The sequence below is a fragment of the Physeter macrocephalus genome, chromosome 11, assembly GCF_002837175.3.
Source record: "Physeter macrocephalus isolate SW-GA chromosome 11, ASM283717v5, whole genome shotgun sequence".
Lineage (NCBI taxonomy): Eukaryota > Metazoa > Chordata > Mammalia > Artiodactyla > Physeteridae > Physeter > Physeter macrocephalus.
In genome coordinates this window covers 59,788,144-59,808,998 of record NC_041224.1, presented here as the reverse complement: position 1 = coordinate 59,808,998, position 20,855 = coordinate 59,788,144, and the positions used below count along the sequence as shown (strand labels likewise).

Here is a 20,855-nt window from a genome sequence, read left to right as displayed (position 1 = left end):
AAAAAAAAAAAAAAAAAAAAAAAGATCCAGAAGTTTGAAGACTAGTAGGAATTTTTTGTTTCAAAGTAGAATCACTAATAATATTTAACAACTGTTCATATTACTGAGTAATTAAGGATTAGTTGGTGAGTACTTAATTTGGGGAAATTTGACAAGATTAGTAAACCATTTGAATCCTGAATTCCTTACTTACTTCATAACCTTAGGCAAGTAGCTTAATCTTAGTCTCAGTTTCCTCGTGTAAAATGATTACGAAAAGAGCATCTATTTTATAGGTGTCAAGGTTAAGTAAGATAGTGTACGTAAAGCACTTAACACAGTGTCTGGCATACTTAATGAGGGCTATTATTACTGAAGAGTTGAATGACCAAAAGTACTTTTCAAATGTCCCATGTACCATTTTAAGATGTTCATCATGTCCCATTTAAATTTATTTTCAGTTATCTCAGCACCCTTCTTTTTCAGATATTCACTCAGTTTCAAAACAGTCTAATTTTGTTTTGCACAATGAATCCAAAATTTTAAGATGATGTTTCATTGCTGACCTTTTATCTGCAGATATAAACCAAGTAACATTGCAACCCTGCAATGCCAAATGAAGATCGTATAGCACATTTTGAATCAGATAAGACCCAACCCAAAATTAAAATGAGCGATGAAACAATTTATAATGCTATATTATCATGATGCAACAGGCATTATTGTAATTGTACAGTTGAATATTATGCCATGCCAAACATGTGTACCAGAGACCTTGCCTGGCTTTTAATGGCTGGGAGCACACAGGTGGTGTATGTAATATTAATACCAGCTAATGTTAATGACATGCTTACCTGGGGCTAGGCACTGCTTTAAGACCTTGACATGTATTAGCTCATTTAATCTTCACTTATTTGTCCTGTGTGATTATTATAGGAGTGTATATGAGCAGATGTGCATTTCAAGATATGACTAGTATACAGATAAACCCTATCTAATTAAAAAACACCCTTATAAGAAATTCAAATGCGCACGTGCACACACACACACATACACACACATACATGTGTGTGCGTCCATGTGCTCGTGGAGTTAACCAAATAGCACAAATTAATGCATTGATGGTATCTAATGCATTAAAATTTGGTATCAAACTTAGGTATGTATGTATTGTACTTTATTACACTTCAAATTGCTTAAATATTTATCATAAAAATGAAATATGAATTAAATGCTTGCAGGCTCCCTGAAGCTTATTGGAGCTCTCCATAACAATTTGAAAACCAAAGCATTAAACCTTATTACTCATTTACACTGGAGTGTGAAAGGAGCCAAATCAGATCCTTTTCTGCACACAAAGGTGTGAAAAAGGGAGAAGTATGAGATTTTTAATATTCATTAATTTTTCAGAAAGACGGGAACCTTATTAGGCACCTATTATGTTCCAGCAATGTCAATATATTATCTAGAATCCCCATAACACCCTTGCGTAGTAGACACCATTATTCTGATGTTACAAAAGAGGAAACGGAGGACCTGAGATGTTAATTTGCTTACCTCGGGGTACACAACTGGAAAAATGGCAGGTAGGACCCAAACTCTGATCCATTCAATGCCAAACCCTTCCTACCACCCCAGACCGCCTCCCATCTAGCCTCCCCATTTTATAAACCAGGAAAATGAGAACGAGCGAGCTAGAGTAACTGGCCCCTAGAAACAGCTAGTTGGTGGCCAGGCTGTTACAAGAATCCAGGAGCAAGGATGTTTCCCTAGGTAAACTCCATCAGATGGCCCAGTGGGAGGGTGCCCTGTGCCTGCTGGGAGCCAGCAAAACCACTACTTCACTTCTAGACTTGGCATCAGGTAACATAGCTTCAGTGCAGGGACTGGATGGATGAGACCAATTAGTCCTCTTCTATTATGTGCAAAACACTGCTTGGTGCAGTGGAGGATGTGAAAAACAGACAAACGGTCCAGACAACAAGGTCCCTGTCCTCATATCAGTATGGGAAAGAAGGCATCATCACGTGAAATATTAAATAGAATCCCTGGAAGGGACCTCAGTAACACTTCGGTTTTCCCCCTCGACCCCTACAATAATGTAAGTTTTAAATGACTGTATAAAACGTGGCATAATACAATATATGAAGATTGCCAGTAGTCATAACTAATATTTTCAGAGCACTTATTTGTACCAGGACCTTTGCTAAGTGCTTTAAATTATCTCATTTAAATCTCAGTATAATCCTATGAGATACTCTTATTATGGACATTGTACACATGAAGAAATGGAGGCCGTTTGGGGGAGGTTCCCTTTCTGGTTAGAGTCCACACCAGGCAGTCGGACCCAGAATCATGATGCTCCCAGCTAAAAAGTGGTTGGAGTTTGGCATGGAGTTGGTTTGGGAACGCATATAGGATCTCAGCACAGAAACTCGAGAAATACAGCATTCTGAAGAAGTTAGAGAATGCATCTGATGAAGGTATGGCCTCTAATTGCCTCTCCCCACTCCCAGATGGGCTTTTGTGAGAGAACCGGACATGAGCCAATGACATTTGCCATATCATTTTCTTCAGCTTTCCCAGCACTCCAAACCAAAGCAGAACTAAAATTCTCAATAGTGACAACATCCAAAGGCAGTATACCACTTCTACCGCCACCACGTTGATGGAGTAGGCTATAGTCAAGAAGAACATGAAAAATCACTGTTTTCTTGAAAACTTTTTCAAGACAACCTGAAGAGAAAGCTCCCTTTAATGACAGAAACAGTGATATGGTACATGCCATCACAGTCCTTGGGTAATGACTATGTGTCATAAATAGGATATGGCATTTCTGAATGACTTCAAAGCTATTTCCTTTTGTTCAACTAATTTAATTTACCAAATGCTCCTGGGGAAAGGGAGGGGGACCAAGATGCTGACTCTGCATTTCCTGAAAAATCAACATTTTCTTTTTAAACTGTTCTCAGAGAAATTCTGTCTGATTGTTGTCTACTGGCTCCCTCAAACCCTACCTCTGTCAAAATTCTGCCCTGGCGGGTGTGAGAAAGAATAGATGCAGAACTTGAGTGAATACACACATCTGTTTTTGGAAAAAAGGAACAGAAGCAGCACAGAAGGAAGTTAAAGAGATAATTGCTGGCTTGAACTGCAATACATTTTACTTGTGGGCAGAGGGCCAGCTTACAGCAGGCGGAATATGCAGGCCCATCTTATTGGAATTCAGGGGTGGGCCTCCATTCTTGTCCGGAGACAGCTGTAAACCAGCAGCCCATAGCATCACAATCAGGCACCGGGTTTTGTCAAGGAATGCTGATATGTACAGAAGCAGCTTTGTCTGCTTCATCTGCACCCCTGCCTAGTGAAATGACAGTCTCTGATTCCAGATGACAAGAACTGGATAAAAACTTAAAACAAATGGCGACGTTTCAAAAGATTAATTTGTTTACCAACAAAATGCTCCCTCTTTGTCATCCACGATGGGGGTGACCTTCACTTTCCCATATCTAGGCTGAAAGGATGCTGACTAAGTCATCTGTTAAGTTAACTCCATCTCAGCAATTATTCCCTTTTTTATTTTTAGTGACAAGAAGCGTTTATTAATTCACTCTGCTTCTTGTTATGGTTTATAAATGCAACAAGCTCATTCTGAATTACTGCAGTGTAACATCAATTTGTTTAAATCTAATTCTGCTACTGTTGCCAAATTATGTTGTGACTGTAATTGTGGCCATATGCATGGGCTTAAAACACAATCATGTTGTGAAATCGTCCTTCTTTCTCCCCCCTTGCTACTTACCCCCACCTCTTACTTCTGGTGCTTCTTCTAAGCATTTGACACTAACACAATTGCCTCACTTTCCATTACTTTATCACTTCAGAAATGAATGTGCTTTCAGTGAGAGAGATTACTATGTACACCCCAAGTGAAACAGTAAAGACTGAAACTATGATTTGTGAAGTATGGTTGCTACCCAACTAAGTTAGTGAAAAACGCTGCATAACATATGACTCATAAAATCTAGAAATCATAAAAGTATTAAATTCAACCTCATGAATAAATAAAAGATTCTCAGTTTACATTGCATTATATATTTATTTATTTGGAAAGTGGGACCAAAGAACTGGTATAATTCTACAGCAGCTCATATGTTGCCAAAAAGAAAAATGTTTTTATGATTCTTTTCTAGGTCATAACAGTTATAATCAGAGTTATTTGTGCAGCAATTCAGAGCAATGTTTTGTTTGGCTTTTTTATTATGCATTCATAATCGTTCTTTTAAAATTCATGGTAACAGATACGTGTTTCAAGCCTTTTAAGAAACCCTTCTTATTTAAAAAAAGTAAATCAAAGTCAAATTTTCTGTAGCTCTTTTAACGTGTTGCATTAGAAAGTCTAACTGGAACTAAATGTCAGTGAGTAAGTATGAGTGTATCAGAGATTTCTTCTTGTCTATTCAAACCTATAAGGCTCTACTCAAGAACATGTTAGAGGGTTTTGGTTTTTGTTTCTAATTTGGCAGATTTAAGTATTGAAAAAATTAGTGACTTTCACTTTTAGTACTTTTTTTGTAAATTGCTTTTACACAAGAGAGTTACAGGATTCTGAAGGCAGTTTTGTGGTGTGTGTGTGTGTGTGTGTGTGTGTGTGTGTAGTATCTGTGTTTTCAATGCACTAAAATCTTTGCATAAGACCATATTGTCAGAAAGGATACACCTCTTCATAAAATGGAGAAAATACCAGTTTCTGAGAACTAGTAATGTAACTTAGCAACAAATTCAAATTTTCTCTGTCAAAAATGTCTAAGGTTATTTACAGTTTTTTGACAAGCTGTTCAAGTTTCATAAGAAGTAAGGAAACACATGGCCCTCAGCAGCCAAATAATAATCCCCTTTGAGTGTTTAGAGTAGTTATAAAAAGCAATTAGCCCTGATGCTGCTTTTCTAATTAACTATACATCACAACACTAGACACATTGCTTCAGTTTGGGCAAGTGCTTTCAAAAACATTTTTATAAGTGGTAAATCACAACTGTATTTATTCCCAAATATTCCACATGATTGTTTAAAGCCAAACACTGGAATATTTCTTTCACAGGATTTTTTGCACAATGCTTGTTTTACAAATCTAAAATGAAAACATGTTTTTCACTTAGTACCATCATATATACATATATCAACATAAAATGATTGGGTCAACTATTTTGATTGAAATGCCAATAGTTTGGGCAAGATGTACATAATGTACATACATTTTAAAGTGCTCTGGTATAGATTTTTATGGAGTCAAGTTTCATGGGGAAAAACGGATCTTAAATACAATAAATGAGTATACATTATCTATGTCATACAAGGCCGAGTGCTTTCCCAAATCCTCTGTGTTCAAAGGACAGGGGTACAATATCCAAGGCACTCATCCTTTTTGGGAATTTGAAAATATATATAACAAATAACTAAGATTCTGCTCCAAATTTCAGATATAATTTTGAATTCCCTATTTATGTCAGAATCTTTACTCAGATTCATTAAAGCAAAGCTTAATCCCCCTAAATCTAGAGGTATGCCTTTTTAAACTTCATTGCTCATCAGAAAAAGTTTGCATGAAATGCTGCAGTTGCCTTGGGCTACAAAGCCTCAGCACTCCACCAGCTAAGCCAATATTAATTCTAGATTGAAGGGGAAAACCAACAACAACAAAAGAGAAATCTGCTTCTGTCTGTACAGCCAGAGAAATAATATTTTTATTTCAAGGGCTTTGGGCTCACGGGAAGCAGATAAAAACCCTTTCACATTATTCACAGTGACATTTTAAATAAAGTTTCAGCAGGAATAAAAATATCTAACTTTCTGGTTATTTCTTAGGCTGTAAAGTGCTCTTAAACCAACCCTGTTAAAATAACATAAAGCACATATAAGGAAACTAAAAATATATTTCAGGGTTACATGAATGAAGTAGGCAGTTGAAAATGTCTACATAGGAAATTTGGAAGATTAATCTAACAGACTGTTATGCTGGTTAGAAATGGTTTTGCAATTTAATTCTAAAATTAATCTTGTTTTTAGTTTTGATTTCACTGAAGGATACATTTAAGAGCTTTTGAGAGAAGCCAAAGGTTAAAAAATGTATTTAAAAATGTATAAATATCATTTTAGTAATTGTTTTCAATATTAGAAATCATCTCAAATAAAATAATTTTCCAAATAAAATGAAGCGCTACTCTTGATTCTCCTAAGAAAACCCTGCAACACAGAAAGAGTACAATCCTTGCTTTGGGACACTCAGCAGCAAGTCAATGGCAAAAATAGGCACAGACTCTGAGATCCCTTAATGTCAGTTTCCGTGTCATTATTTTTCCTTCTCATCATTTTTCTGACATAAAGGATTAATCCCTACTTTCTTCAGATTTAGAATAATATTCTCAAAATTTTGCATATTGTATGAGTATACACCATTGAAGCTCATGCTTTGCTGTTGTTTTCTTTTGCTTTTTCTAGGAGAAGCCTGTACAAGAAATAAAATATTTAACATCTCTGTATTCTTTTTGTTGTTAAATTACTTTCTCTTGTTAAAATTATGGTACTAGCTTATTTAGGGATATCAGATAAAACAAAAATTTGAATGAGCTATAAATAGATCTCTTAAAAAGAGGTTTACATTTTCTTCATCATTTCTAATTACAAACAGAATGAAAGCCACTCCATTTCATCTCCAAAAAATTCTAAGGACAAAAGGATCCAAATTTTCACTTAAAATCTACATTGTATCTTACACTACTAATAAATGACTTTTAACTCTAAAAAAACAAAGAGCTCATTTAAACAACTCATTACTTACACATTCTTTTCTCTGATTAATATATGGCAAACTGATTCCATAGGTCGCATTTACAGCAGCTCTGTGGTGGATGTTTTCAGGATCCTGCATGATTTTTATATTCAGCCCTGTCTTTCGCTGAAACAAAGAAACAATGAAACTTTCATGCCAGAAGAACAAAACTGCCTACTAACATTTTATATCCTCAAAGGAGTCTAAAGTTCTTTGAGAATAATTATTTTAATGTAATTCTCACTGGAAGAAAAAGTATATCTTTGGGTCTTTTATTTAGGTGACTAATTAGTCTTTTATTCACAGAAAAGGAATTTTCTGCAGATTTTCCTCTGTGTATCCTGTTACTCATAAAAATCTATCTGCAGACGCCATTCATTTTCTCAAAAATACTGCTAGAAGCCAACCAAGGTGGACAAAGGATAGAATACCTGGTCTCGATTTATTTTTAGCTTTCCAGGTCAAGAATTTTGCCAATGAAGTCTATACTACAACTATGCAGGTAGAGGGCTCCCTTGGTCTGTTAATGTGTCCCCTTTCCTCGAGGGACATTTACAGGTAAATCTCAGTTTGGACTTGGTAAATTTACCACAACAAACTTATCCACTCCTTCGCAGAGCTTTTGCTATCTATAGGAAAAATATATGCTCTCATTAGAAAAAAGAAACACACATCTCATTTGAACCACGTGTTCCTCATTTAAAATAATTCAAATGAGTTACTGCTGAGATGCTTAAATATGAACCACCAGAATAGGCAGCACAGTGGTAGGGGGGAAGGGGCACTGGATAGGTGATCAGACACCTAGGCTCCAGTCTTGCTCTACCCTGGACTGCCTGCGTGTGACCTTGGGTAAGTTACTTCCCCTCTTTGGAAGCCGGTTTCTTTATTTACAAAATGCGACGTTAGACTTGACAGTCTGTCTCTTGAAGGACTATCAACCCCCCAATCTCCCCCTCCCATGTTTTGCTTTCTATTATTTGACGCTAAAAGGTAAATTGACACTTAAGGAATATGGTAGTACCAACAGTTTCTGAAGTCTTTTGTGACTTTTAAATTTAGTGGGTTTTAGCATATTCACAATGTTATACAACCATCACCCCTACCTCAAATTCAGAACCTTTTCATTACCCAAAAAGAAACCTCATACCCATTAACAATCAGTGCTCATCTCGTCCTCTTCCCAGAGCCTGGCAACTGCTAATCGACTTTCTTTCTCTTGGATGTGCCCATTCTGGATATTTCTTATAAGTGAAATCATACAATATGTGGTCTTTGTGACTTTTTTAAAAGGAGGTGTGAGCAATTAAAAACACTGATTTCCTTTCAATGGAGTGTCTTAGTTCTGAGGGTGATCTGATGCAATTGTTAAAACGGTTATAGGAACCAGACAGATTAGCTCATGCTGTAGTAATTTCTTTGATCTTAAGCATTCATACATGGCCTGTGCCTGAGGTCAAAGCGAAGGGGAAGACTACAAAAACACCTATGGAATGCATGCTGTCTAGATAAGTTATTTCTTAACACAGCCTCCAAACCTTCTTTTTATTTTTTTAATTGTTTTTAGACCAAATCTCCAAATAACTGCACTCAATTGTGCACATGATTTAACCCATGCAGGGACACAGGTTACAAGTAAGGCATAGCTCTTCCCTCTCCTTAAAATCTGTGTGGTGACAAAAATAATGTAGTGCCTAATTATAAATGGCTTTCCTTCTGTGGGTAACCCACACTTACAGCACTACTCCAGGGTTTTTGCATGGAAGCTGAGTGCCTCTTTTATTGAAATTAATACCTGAAGATAATTTTTTCCTTCTTAATTAAACTTTCAGAATAATTTCCATTCTACCAAGGATTGGGAAATTGCTAATATGTATTATATTGGTTGGATGTGGTGTCTGTAATTAGGGTGTTTTTTAAATGTGTATTCTGTATACAACTGATGGCAATAACTTCATCTATCATGTCTAAGCTTTGTTAGAACTTTTAAATTCTGGGATCATTGGCTCAGTGGACCATAGCCATTTTCTTAGTTTTATTATGCTCCATCAACTTTATGTGGCTTTGGGACTGGTTTAGAAAGGAAATGATCAAATACGGAATCATTGTTAAAACTGGCATTAAAAACTAGTTGTTTCCTTCCATTTTTACATTTCTGTGACACTGAACACAGATATTTCTGGAAAGAAAGCAAAATGTAAATAGAAATCCAACAGAAATGATAGGTTGTAATAGCAATTCTTTATTAGTCAGCTTCTAAAGCAATGGAAAAATCCTTTAAAATTGAAATCCAACGGAAATGATAGGTTGTAATAGCAATTCTTTTTTTTTTTTTTTTTTTTTTTGTGGTATGCATGCCTCCCTCTGCTGTGGTATTAATATTCTAATATTTTCTCTTTTGACACCAAAGCATGTGTATGCCAAAATAATATGTAGCACATGTGATTTAATTCCCCTTTTAAAAAATATTAAGAGTTTACATTTAAATAATATAAAAATATCAAATGGTCTCACTGAAAATCACTGTCATATACATTCATAACCTAAATTTATCTTACAAACCATCTATAGAGATGTATAGGGAAATATTTATGAGCATAAGCTATATTGTCAGACTCAGTAATAAGATTTTTCAAGAAAAATAATTATAGATTTTAAAAAACAAAAACAAAATTAATCATTCCATTAAGCATAAAAGCAATGCTCTGGAAGATGATCATTTTTTACCAACAGTAAGATAAATATCAGAAATAATTTCAGAAAATTTTCTTAAATTGTTCAAGAAAAGACAGCAATTTATTTATCTTGAGTGACTAAACAATCTAAACTTTGTATTCTCTCCTTTTGATAGTAATTGCAAGCAGATATATCAAATGTGACTCTCATTTAGACTTTGGTTTGTAAGAACAAAAGTTATTATCAGAGCCAATTACTGTTTTACCTACATGGCTGCACAGAAGCAGGGAGCTCAATTTTCATCTCATCAGTGATTTTGTGGTATTTATTTTATTACTATGCCCACAAAGCGATATAAGAAGGAAATAGCTTATGCTATTAAAACTAGGGCTTGAACATAAGAGGCTAAGGTTTCTTTTAGAAGAAGTTCTGAATTAAAAACACTAGGCAGCGTGTAATGCCAGCTCCCCAGACATGGGCAGACCATAAAATGACATACATCTGAGCAGTAGATCCCACACAGAGTAATCAAAATTGAAATGCTTCACAAACAAAGTTGAGACAAGCTATTTATTAAGTTACAGTGTTACCAGCATAACATTATTCTCAACAGTGTTTGCTACAAGTAATGCCTTCTTTTTTAAATTCAATTTTATTAATTTATTATTATTATTTTTTTAATTAAAAATTTTTTTTGGCTGCGTTGGGTCTTCGTTGCTGCACGCGGGCTTTCTCTAGTTGCAGCAAGCGGGGGCTACTCTATTGTGGTGTGCAGGCTTCTCATTATGGTGGTTTCTCTTGTGGCAGAGCACGGGCTCTAGGCACACGGGCTTCAGTAGTTGTGGCATGCAGGCTCAGTAGTTGTGGCTCGCGGGCTCTAGAGCGCAGGCTCAGTAGTTGTGGCGCACGGGCCCAATTGCTCCGCGGCATGTGGGATCTTGCTGGACCAGGGATCGATCGTTATTATTTTTTTAATTAAAAATTTTTTTTGGCTGCGTTGGGTCTTCGTTGCTGCACGCGGGCTTGCTCTAGTTGCAGCAAGCGGGGGCTACTCTGTTGTGGTGTGCAGGCTTCTCATTATGGTGGTTTCTCTGTGGCAGAGCACGGGCTCTAGGCACACGGGCTTCAGTAGTTGTGGCATGCAGGCTCAGTAGTTGTGGCTCGCGGGCTCTAGAGCGCAGGCTCAGTAGTTGTGGCGCACGGGCCCAATTGCTCCGCGGCATGTGGGATCTTGCTGGACCAGGGATCGATCGAACCCGTGTCCCCCGCACTGGCAGGTGGATTCTTAACCACTGCGCCTCTAGGGAAGTCCCACTACAAGTAATGCCTTCTAAAGTGTATGTTGGTTAATATCATATTCCCACTGGTTAAAGATATCTGCTGTTTGATCTCAAAACCGAAAAAAAGAAAAAGAATCCAGTCACCTTTAATGCTCTGATTCTTTCAACCATTATTATATTTATTTGAAAGAACAGTAGATACCAAGTCCTAGTTCAAGCTATATGATCTAGATTTTTCATTTGTTAAAACTGGGTAGTAATACCTACCTACATGGGGTTGTTTGTGAGGTTTAAGTGACTAATGTGTGTTAAGTATCTCAAATGATAAAGTACTCCTCAGGATCCTACAGGCCCCCAAATAATAATGCAATGCATTGAAACACTTCAAATATATAAAAATCTATAGTTCTTAATAATATTTCCCCCTTCCCCCCAAAAACCCTAATTGATAAATTAATCTGAAAGTAGATAGATCAAAGAAAGAATCATACATTTATCCCGCTTTTCCTGAAAATCTGTTTTTCAGATTCACCAAAGAGTTGCTAAGGGAAAGTTCTTCAGAGAAGCTAATAAATGCGGAAGGAATGATAGAATTATAAAATTACCAATAAATAAATAAATAAAATTATGACTTTGTAATCCCTAATGAAATAATGTTAGGTAAATATCAGTTTTTGCTAATATCATTAGGTGAAAGGTTGTGGGGAATTTTATTATTATTATTATTTTAATTAATTTGTTTATTTTTGGCTACACTGCATCTTTGCTGCTGTGCGCGGGCTTCCTCTAGTTGCAGCGAGTAGGGGTCACTCTTTGTTGCGGTGTGCGGGCTTCTCATTGTGGTGGCCTGTCCTGTTTTGGAGCACGGGCTCTAGGCACATGGGCCTCAGTAGTTGTGACATGCAGGCTCAGTAGTTGTGGCTTGTGGGCTCCAGAGCGCAGGCTTAGTAGTTGTGGCGCATGGGACCAGTTGCTCCACAGCATGTGGAATCTTCCCGGACCAGGGCTTGAACCCGCGTCCCCTGCACTAGCAGGCGGATTCTTAACCACAGCGCCACCAGGGGAGCCCGGTTGTGGGGAACTTATATAGGATAGATCAAACTGGTAATACTCAGACTCACTGATCAATCTTAATAACATCATTAAAAGAGAGAAAAATTGCCTCCTGATATGCTATAAAAGGAAGTACGCCATACCACCTGTGAAGTATTCCCACCAAAAAGATGTCACCTGAATCTGATCAAGCTTCTAGATAAAACTACTAGTTTACAAGAAATACTAGGGACAGAGGAATGTGTAAAATGACACCCTGAGATTGCAATCAGCCAATCCAGACTAAGGGGGTGGAGAACCTGTATGACAAACGACCTGGTTTCCTTAATAAGTGACATTTTTAAAAATTGAAGTACAGTTGATTTACAATGTTGTGTATAAATGACATTTTTTTAAATGAGGGAAACTGCTATAGAGAAAATGAGATACAAAGGTAACGTGTGATATTGTACAACATGGGGACTATTAACCTTTAAAAATTGAGAATCACTATAGTACACCTGTAACTTATATTGTACATCAACCATACCTCAATTTAAAAAAATAAACAACAACAAAAAACCACAAATGCAATGTGTGGACATTGTTTACATCCTGATTCAAACAAACAAGAGAAGAACAATTTTAAAACAATTGGGGAAAACTGAACATGGACTGAGAATTATACAGTATTAATGCATTGTTAAATTTGTTAGATGTGATAATAGTTCTGTTTTTTTTAAGTCATTATCTGAGGTGTTTAAAGGTAAAATGACATGATGTCTGGGATTTGCTTTAAAAGACTTCACCGAGAAAAGTGGAGGGAATAGATGAAATGAGAATGGTAAAATTAAGGCAACTGTTAAAGTTGGGTGATGGTTACATGGATTTCATTTTGTTTTTGTGTCCATTCAAAGGTAAATTTTCGTAATAACAAGTTATATTTAAAGTGTAGTTAAAATTTAATTATTCATTAATTTATTATTTGAATTCTAACATTCTATGCTTTATGATATTCCCTCTTACCTCCCTGCTAGGCTAGGGGATCAACAATCACAGCATCACTTAACCCCAAGCTGCTTCTAAAAAGCCCAGCTGCCTCAGGTTCACAAAACCTTAAGACTTTAATTCCATTCTGATGTGCCTGTCCTATGTTCCGATTCCTGTAGTTGAATTGTAGAACAAGAGGAAGGTTGGGGGAGAGAGCTAACATTTATTCAGCCTCTGTTTTGTGCTCGGCACCATAATATGCGGGGCTTGTCACAATCCAAGTTCTGTCCTATAGCCCTTAAAATGGGAAGAGGGAGCATATGATATTATCGCTACTTTACTAATGAGGACAAACGGCTAAGGGACTTCTCAAGGTCATATAATCCAAAAGTGGAGAGACAGGATTGTATTGATGTCTCTGACTTCAAAAGCCTCTTTCCATCATAACATGCTGCCCCATTACAACGAAATGTTTGTTGATACACTCTTGATTGAACTTCCTATATATCAGGATCTATCCTTTACTTCCTTTTTAATCCCCACAGGCACTGCTTTGATCTGTGCCCTCATTGATTATTACATGGACCTCTGTAATGGCCCCTACAATGGGTCTCCTTACCTCCAATCCATTCTCTGCATGACCTTCAGAATGACTGAACTTCTGATCACTAATTGAAATACGTCTCACCTCCAGTTAAAGAAAAAAAAAACCAAAACCCATAAATCCAGACATAGAAAAATTAAATTTGGTAATGAGAAGGATAACGGTAATGAGAATAAGACTGTTTGCTGTATGTGACTGAAAATTGGAAGAATATTACTTCAGTAAGACAGAATTTATTGTTCTCATGTATATGAAGTCCAGAGATAGGTTGGTCAGGGTTGGTTTGGAGATCCAGGAAGTTACTAGGGACCAGGCTCCTTCCAGCTTAATATTCTGCTATCCCTAATGTATGGGCCTTTTCCTCCTGGTCTAAGATGGCTGCTAGAGTTCCAGCCAACACAGCCTCATTCCAGGCAGCAGAATAGAGAAAGGGGAAGAAAAAGATCAAAGAGCAGCTGATCAAAGTCAGCTATCTTTTAAGGCAGTTTCCAGAAAACTTCCCACAATACCCACCCCTAACATTTCATTAGCCAGTACTACTTGGTTATATAGCTATGTCCAACTGCAAGGGATGCTGGGAAATGTAGTCTTTATGTTGGGCACCCATATATCTAGCTAAAAATCAGCTGCTCAGGAAAGCCATTGGGGCCCAGTCCCTTTCCCCCTTTCTGTCCTAACCATCCTCGGAGTATTGCCCTTTGTCCCTATGCTTGTCACCTTGTGGTTGCAAGATGCTTGCTGCAACTCCAGTTGTCATGTCTGTGTTCAGGGGAGAAAGAAAGAGGAAAGGGGAGAAGGGACATGCCAGTTGTTACTATATCCTTTCATCTGGAAAGCAAAATATCCCCTAGAACCAACCCCAGGAGACTACTGCTCAGTACTCACTGGACAGAATTGGGACACATGGTCATACTGAGCTGCAAGGAAGGCTCAGAAATGAGGATCCTTATTCTGCCTGGCATGATGCCATCCTGAACAAAATCACAGTTTATAGTAATGCAGATGAGGGAATGGATACTGGGTAGGGAATTAACAATTAACAATTTCTGCCACAATCATGCAGTCTACCCTAGCTAAGGGAGCAAGTACAATAAGATACAAGTGATAAATAGTGAAATAATGAGAGGTCAGTGGATTGAAGGTGCTTACTGAAGTGAAGAATTGTTGGAAGAACATACTATGTGAGCTGGCAGACTAGGACATAGAGGTCAGAGATTGCTGTGGTTGAAACAGATTTTAGAGACGATGTACTTACTGTTTACAACAAAACCCAGGCATTTGGCCTATCCCCCTGGCCCTACCAGAGTACTTTTGCCAAACCTCTAACATTGCACTCACCACTCTGTCTGTAGAATGCCTGTCTACAGACTGTGAGCACCTACAGCACTGAAATTTGCATTCCAGCACCTAGCACACAGTAGCATTAAAATCAAAATATTTGAAGAAATGAAACAGCACACCAGTGAGGAAAGACATTTTTTAGTTTTACTATGTTTGTGTTATTCTTAAAATATGCCATGGAGACACTGTCATCAGCTTATAGCAGTAGTGTGTGCCAAAGGTGACATTCTGTCCTGTTTTTTATGGCATATGGGCCAACTGCTAATTCCGTGACCTCCCTTCTTTTGCTACAAGCTACTCTCATGAGTTGGTGGCCAGGGAATGATGGCTCCCTGAATGCCCAGAAGTTAGCATCCACTGGTAAGCCAGGGAGAGAGGCAGGAGAAATTTGGGATGCCGTCTTTGAAACGTTATTGAACCATGGAATACCATATAATAAATTTTGTGTATGCTTTGCAGTTGTAGTAAATAGCTTATGTTTCTGGAAAAGATGCTGTAAGTCATAAATATGTAGCTAATTGAATCTTCTCATAGAAACAATGTTATTAGAAGATATAGTCCTAAGGGCCTATTTTTTTTAAACATCTTTATTGGAGTATAATTGCTTTACAATGGTGTGTTAGTTTCTGCTTTATAACAAAGTGAATCAGCTATGCATCTACATATATCCCCATATCTCCTCCCTCTTGTGTCTCCCTCCCACCCTCCATATCCCACCCCTCTAGGTGGTCACAAAGCACTGAGCTGATCTCCCTCTGTCCTCAAGTCCATCCTCTACGTCTGCATCTTTATTCCTGTCCTGCTAAGGGCCTATTTTTGATGCCCATTTTTTATAGAAATAACCCCAAATACCATGTTTAATCACCTGTTCCACTAGCCATAAGTTATACTGTAAAGTATAAACCTCTTTATATATATAAACTAATTGAATGGTAACCAATTACAGTGAAACAGCATTGCATATGATAGAGTATAATAGTGTATTATAAATAATTCTAATGTGGCTTCACAATTGCCATATTAGTATCACTGCAACAAATCAGAAATGGAAAAGGTCACTTTTATCAGGAGCATTGCATTGAGAAGTTTCTTTGGGAAAGTTTAGAGGGACATATCTGAGGATAATTCTGGGGATGGTTAGGACCTTTTGTGGAAAAAAATCAGGAATTTATTCAGCTGCTTTCTTTTTTTTCCCCCAGTTGTAAATTTCCCTGTGCCAAACACAGGGAGGGAGCTCAAAGTTTCGTATTTTTAGCAGTGGTGAGGAAAAGCCAGGACTCTGAAGTTAAACAGAGCTGAGTTTGAATCCCAGTTCTCCTATTTCTTAGTTTTAAATTACTATCATCTCTCATACTCGATATGCTCATCTGTCAAATGGGGATAACAGTAATTCCTTCCTTCAGAAATGTTGTGAGGATGAGATATGATTTCATCATCATGGCTAACACAGGCTCCTGAATGGTCTTCCTGCTTCCACCCTTGCCTTTCTACATCATATTCTCCACATGGCAGCCAGAGTGACCCTTGTCAATTGCAAATCCTATCCAATTGGTCCCCTGGTGAAAAGCCTCCCATCTCACTCAGATCTCCACAGTCCTTACAATGGTCTGCAAGATCTGGTCCCTATCCCTGTTCCTACTTCTCTCCCCCTTGCACATTTCTCTCTAGCTTCCTTGCTGTTCACACTCCTAATTCAGGGTCTTTTCAGGTTCTGTCTTCTCTGCCTGGAACACTCTTTCCCCAATTATTTGCCAAATGACTTGCTTCCTCATATCCATCAGATTTCTGTTCAAGTGTCACCTTCCAAGTGAGATCATCTCAACACTCCCTATGTTCCTAACCTAATTTTTCTCTCATCAACTAACATACTATATGTTTACTCTTCAAACTGTTTTCTGTTTTCCTAATGACTACCTTACCCCAACTAGAATGTAAGGCCCATGAGAGTAGAGAAATTTGGCTGATGTCTAAAATACTGCCTGGTACATATCAGGTACATAATTGAGGTTGACCAGTATTCATCAACAAATAAGAAGAAGAATGAACACTTACATAGCACTCACCATGCATGGGGCACTGTTATAAACATGCACGTATGTCAACTCATTTATCCTTATAACAGGGTGTCATAGAGCCCATTTTGCAGATGAGGAACTGAGGCACAGAGAGGTTAAATGACTTGCCAAAGTACAGATAGTAAGTGGTAGAGAACCGGGATGTGAACTCATACTTTTGACCATCATGTTGCCATCTATTGAGAGCCTCATCCAGGCTGGGCACTGTCTAGGCACTGGTTACAGTAATGAACTAAACAGAGTCTCTCTGCTTTAGATTAATAGAGACTTAAGAAATAAAATAATCAAACACAATGTATAAATCTTAGCAGATCCAGGTTTGGATAAAAGACCAGTAAAAGCTGTCTGGAGGATAATGAGGGAAATCTGAATATGACCTGAGTATTTATTACATTCAGGAAGTATTGTTATAATGGTAATGTTATAATGGTGTGATAATGGTATTGTGGCTAAGTAGGAATGTGTTCATTTTTAAAGACACATGTTAAAGCATTAAGGGGTGAAATGTCTATATGTCTGTATTTTAAAACATTTCAATAAAAAATAGATGAAGCAAAACTGGTAAAGGTTAACAATTGTTAAATCTAGGTGAAGGAGAAATAGTTATTCATACACTATTTTTGGTTTATTTGAATATTTTCATACTAAGAAGGTTTGAAGAAACCACAGAAAGGGAAAAATAGTTTTTAAAAGTTTCTGCTCTCATGGAGCTTATATTCCAATGAGAAGACAGAGATCACAGTGCTTGTTGGTTACTTGTAGGCATTCTCTTCTCCCCATTTTATTCTGTAAAACCCACCTGCTATTTCACCAGCAAAATTTTCCCATCCAATATTAAGTGAGCTATAACTCACAGTGAAAATCTGTAAAGCAACCCTTACTTGCCCTGACATTTTCTGTCTTTTATCTCTCATCACGTTATTCCTCATAATGGCAAAAATCCTCAAAACTTTAGTTTTTATCAAATTTTGAAAATCACTTTCTCAGTGAGATCCATATTCACAAAATTAAAGATTCTTCCCATCTTAGACACAGATCTTGCACATAGCTGTATCGTATTAGATCACAATATATATTTTTATATTTGTTTTGATTGATAAAGCATCCATTTTATGGAATTCATTTGGAAAATAACTCTCAAGCAGTGAGATGTGGTTTTTTTTCCCTGCTCCACAAACATACAAATTGTATCATGCTTCTAAGTAGGTCCTTGCATTTAAACAGTTTAGTAACTTCTATTTGAAATTGCCTTCAGACTTAGCTTGCCGAACACAACAAGAAAATCAAACACTCCCTTGGCCTATAAAGCTTTTCTCCTCTTCCTCCCTCCTTATCTATTTCATTTGTTATTTCAAACCCTTTCCTTGACTGTTATGAGTACATGTGCGCCTATAGTCCAAGGTGCCTAAAAGAAGGGTTGGGCTGGTGTTGATGTGGAGCCTTAGCTCCAGTCTTTTCTTTATATTATAAAGAAAAGCCATCAGAATATGGCTTTTCCAAATGTAAAAGAAATTGATAAACAATTCTTTATTGTGATTCTTAATTACAACAGAGAAACTCCAGATGATTTGTCATTTTAGTTTTTTGGTGTGAAATGGAATTCCAAAAACAATTTCTTCACTTTGGAGAAAGAGCTTAAAGTAGCAACTGGGGTTTACCTAGTTTAAAAGGTTGGCAGTGGGCAATTAAAGGTGGTAATATCCCAGCTGGATTTCACAGCTACTCAATAATACAAGCTTTGAAGTTGGTGTATAGAACAGCTGGCAAAACAGCACTGTTTGTCATTGACTTTACAGCCCAAAATTAGGGCTATCTTTGTGTCAGCAGTTATGCATTTTTAAGCAGATGTCACTGATATTAGATATAAAACAACAATAGGGATCCAGGCCCTGAAGGTAAAGTCAGGGTGGGAAACAGTCCATGCCCCTTTCTAAATGAAGCTCACCCCTGCTCGCAGTATTTAAAAGAACACTGGGCACATAAGATCCCTTATCTTTATAATCATTTGCCAGGATTCAGAACTCTTTTGGGAAAATTAATTTCTGGCCATAGTTGTTTTTTTTTTCCTGGAATAATAATAGCACCTATGTGTTCTAAAATAGTCCTAATTTCATATATTTTATTTCATTGTCTTTATAACCTGGAGATCTCTAATCTTCCACTTATGGACCAACTCTGGCCCTCCTGAGATTCTTGGCAAAGTAAACATTTAATGAAAGCAGAGGCTTAATAGTAAGGAAGATGAGAAGTTTAAGCTCCCTTTATGACAGCACTCTGTTTTTGTTTTTCGTGAGAGCCTTTATTATTACCTGGTATTTTCTTACTGATGGTCTATCTCCACCCCCCTAGAATGTAAGCTCTGTGAGAGTGGGGAGACCTGGTCTGAATTGTTCATCCCAGTGTGCCTCTAACAGTCCTTGGTACACAGGAAGTACTCCACAGATAGTGGCTGAAGGAACCCAATGTGACAAGTACAGTGACAAAGGTAGGAGTGGGCTGCTTTGAGAGTGCAGAGGATCCTGGATTAATATTTTATATGGGGATGAGCACACCATTAGAAGTCACTGTGGCGGTTTCATTTATTCATTCAACAAACATTTGTTGAGAGTAACCTGGCATTACATTGCAATGGACAAACTGACATGGATCCTGCCCTCATTAAGCTTATAATCTAGTGGGAAGTCAGGCATTTAAAAAAAAATAATATAACTCAATATCTAGTTACAAATTTTGGCAAATGTAATAAAGGATAATACAAGGTATTCTCATCATAAGCATCTTTGCTGTACACATCTTTGCTGTAAGCATTTTTGCTGCAAACATCCTTGCTGCATAACTAATTGGCCATAAGGCAATTCTGCCATGAAAGATAAAATAACTGGTTGACAGTTTTTGATTTGACAGTTTCGTTTCCACTGGTTGAAAAGCATTCGTCATTATTGATGGCTTTATCAAGCTGATCGATGATAATTTGCCCCAAGAGCTGGTTTCTTATTTTGAAGCACACTACCTGGAAAGAGAAAGAGACTGAAGGCCTTGAAGATGCAGAGTTGAAGCCATGTTTCGCATAGGACTTTGGAACATCTATCAGCAGACATGTAACAAATATGCTAAGCATAGAACACAGCTTAGCGGCTTTCACAGGGCAATGTAAAGCTCAGGTACAAACACGCACCCTAGTATTTGGAAACTGATACCTCTCTTAATGACAGACGAAATGTCAGTGAAAAAGAAAAAGCACGATGCCAAACAAGGAGATAAATCAACAAACAAACATATATATACAATACTATGAACGAAAGACTTGAAAGACAAGTGCTTAGGTAAAACCCACAAAATAAAATTGGTCATTTGTACAGTTAGTGCCATGATCTACCCACATTTTAAATGTATTCAAATATTTTGTATTTTGCAAAAAAGTCATTTAAATTTTGTTATTCATTTCTCATGCTTCTTTATGTCCTTGTTAATGTACCTCTTTTGTTTTTTGTTATTTTGTCTCTTATAGCAAAATTGCCTTATGGCCAATTAGTTATGTGGCAAAAATGCTTGTGGTGGAAATGCTTGCAACAAAGATGTCCACGGTAAAGATGCTTCCTACCAAAGTACCTAGAACTAATACAAACAATTGTAAAAAGGGTACCATGTGATGGTGGCACAACTCTGCGAATATACTAAAAACCTCTTAAAAGGGTGAATTTTATGGGATATAAATTGTATCTCAATAAAGCTATTACTTGAAAAAGGGTATCACGGTGGTTAAGAGCACAGCCCTGGATCCCTACATTTCTGGGTTCATGATCCTGGCTCTGACACTAGCTGTGTTCTCTTGGGCAACTTATTTAACATTTCTGCATCTTGGCTTCTTCATCAATAAAATGAAGATAGGGCTTCCCTGGTGGCGCAGTGGTTGCGCGTCCGCCTGCCGATGCAGGGGAACCGGGTTCGCGCCCCGGTCTGGGAGGATCCCACATGCCGCGGAGCTGCTGGGCCCGTGAGCCATGGCCGCTGAGCCTGCGCGTCCGGAGCCTGTGCTCCGCAACGGGAGA

The 20,855-nt window shown here is 37.6% G+C and overlaps 1 protein-coding gene across 2 annotated transcripts in view; it reads right to left on the bottom strand.

Annotated features, from left to right (window-relative positions):
• The window catches only part of IQCH (IQ motif containing H), a 211,878-nt gene that overhangs the window by 169,480 nt on the left and 21,543 nt on the right, over positions 1–20,855 (bottom strand). The window contains exon 5 of one of the 2 annotated variants that reach the window (XM_028494945.2): positions 6,818–6,934. The exons of the other annotated variant lie outside the window; for it this stretch is intronic. Coding sequence (XP_028350746.2) covers positions 6,818–6,934 — 117 coding nt within the window. The remainder of the gene's footprint in view (positions 1–6,817; positions 6,935–20,855) is intronic. 2 annotated transcript variants of the gene reach the window in all.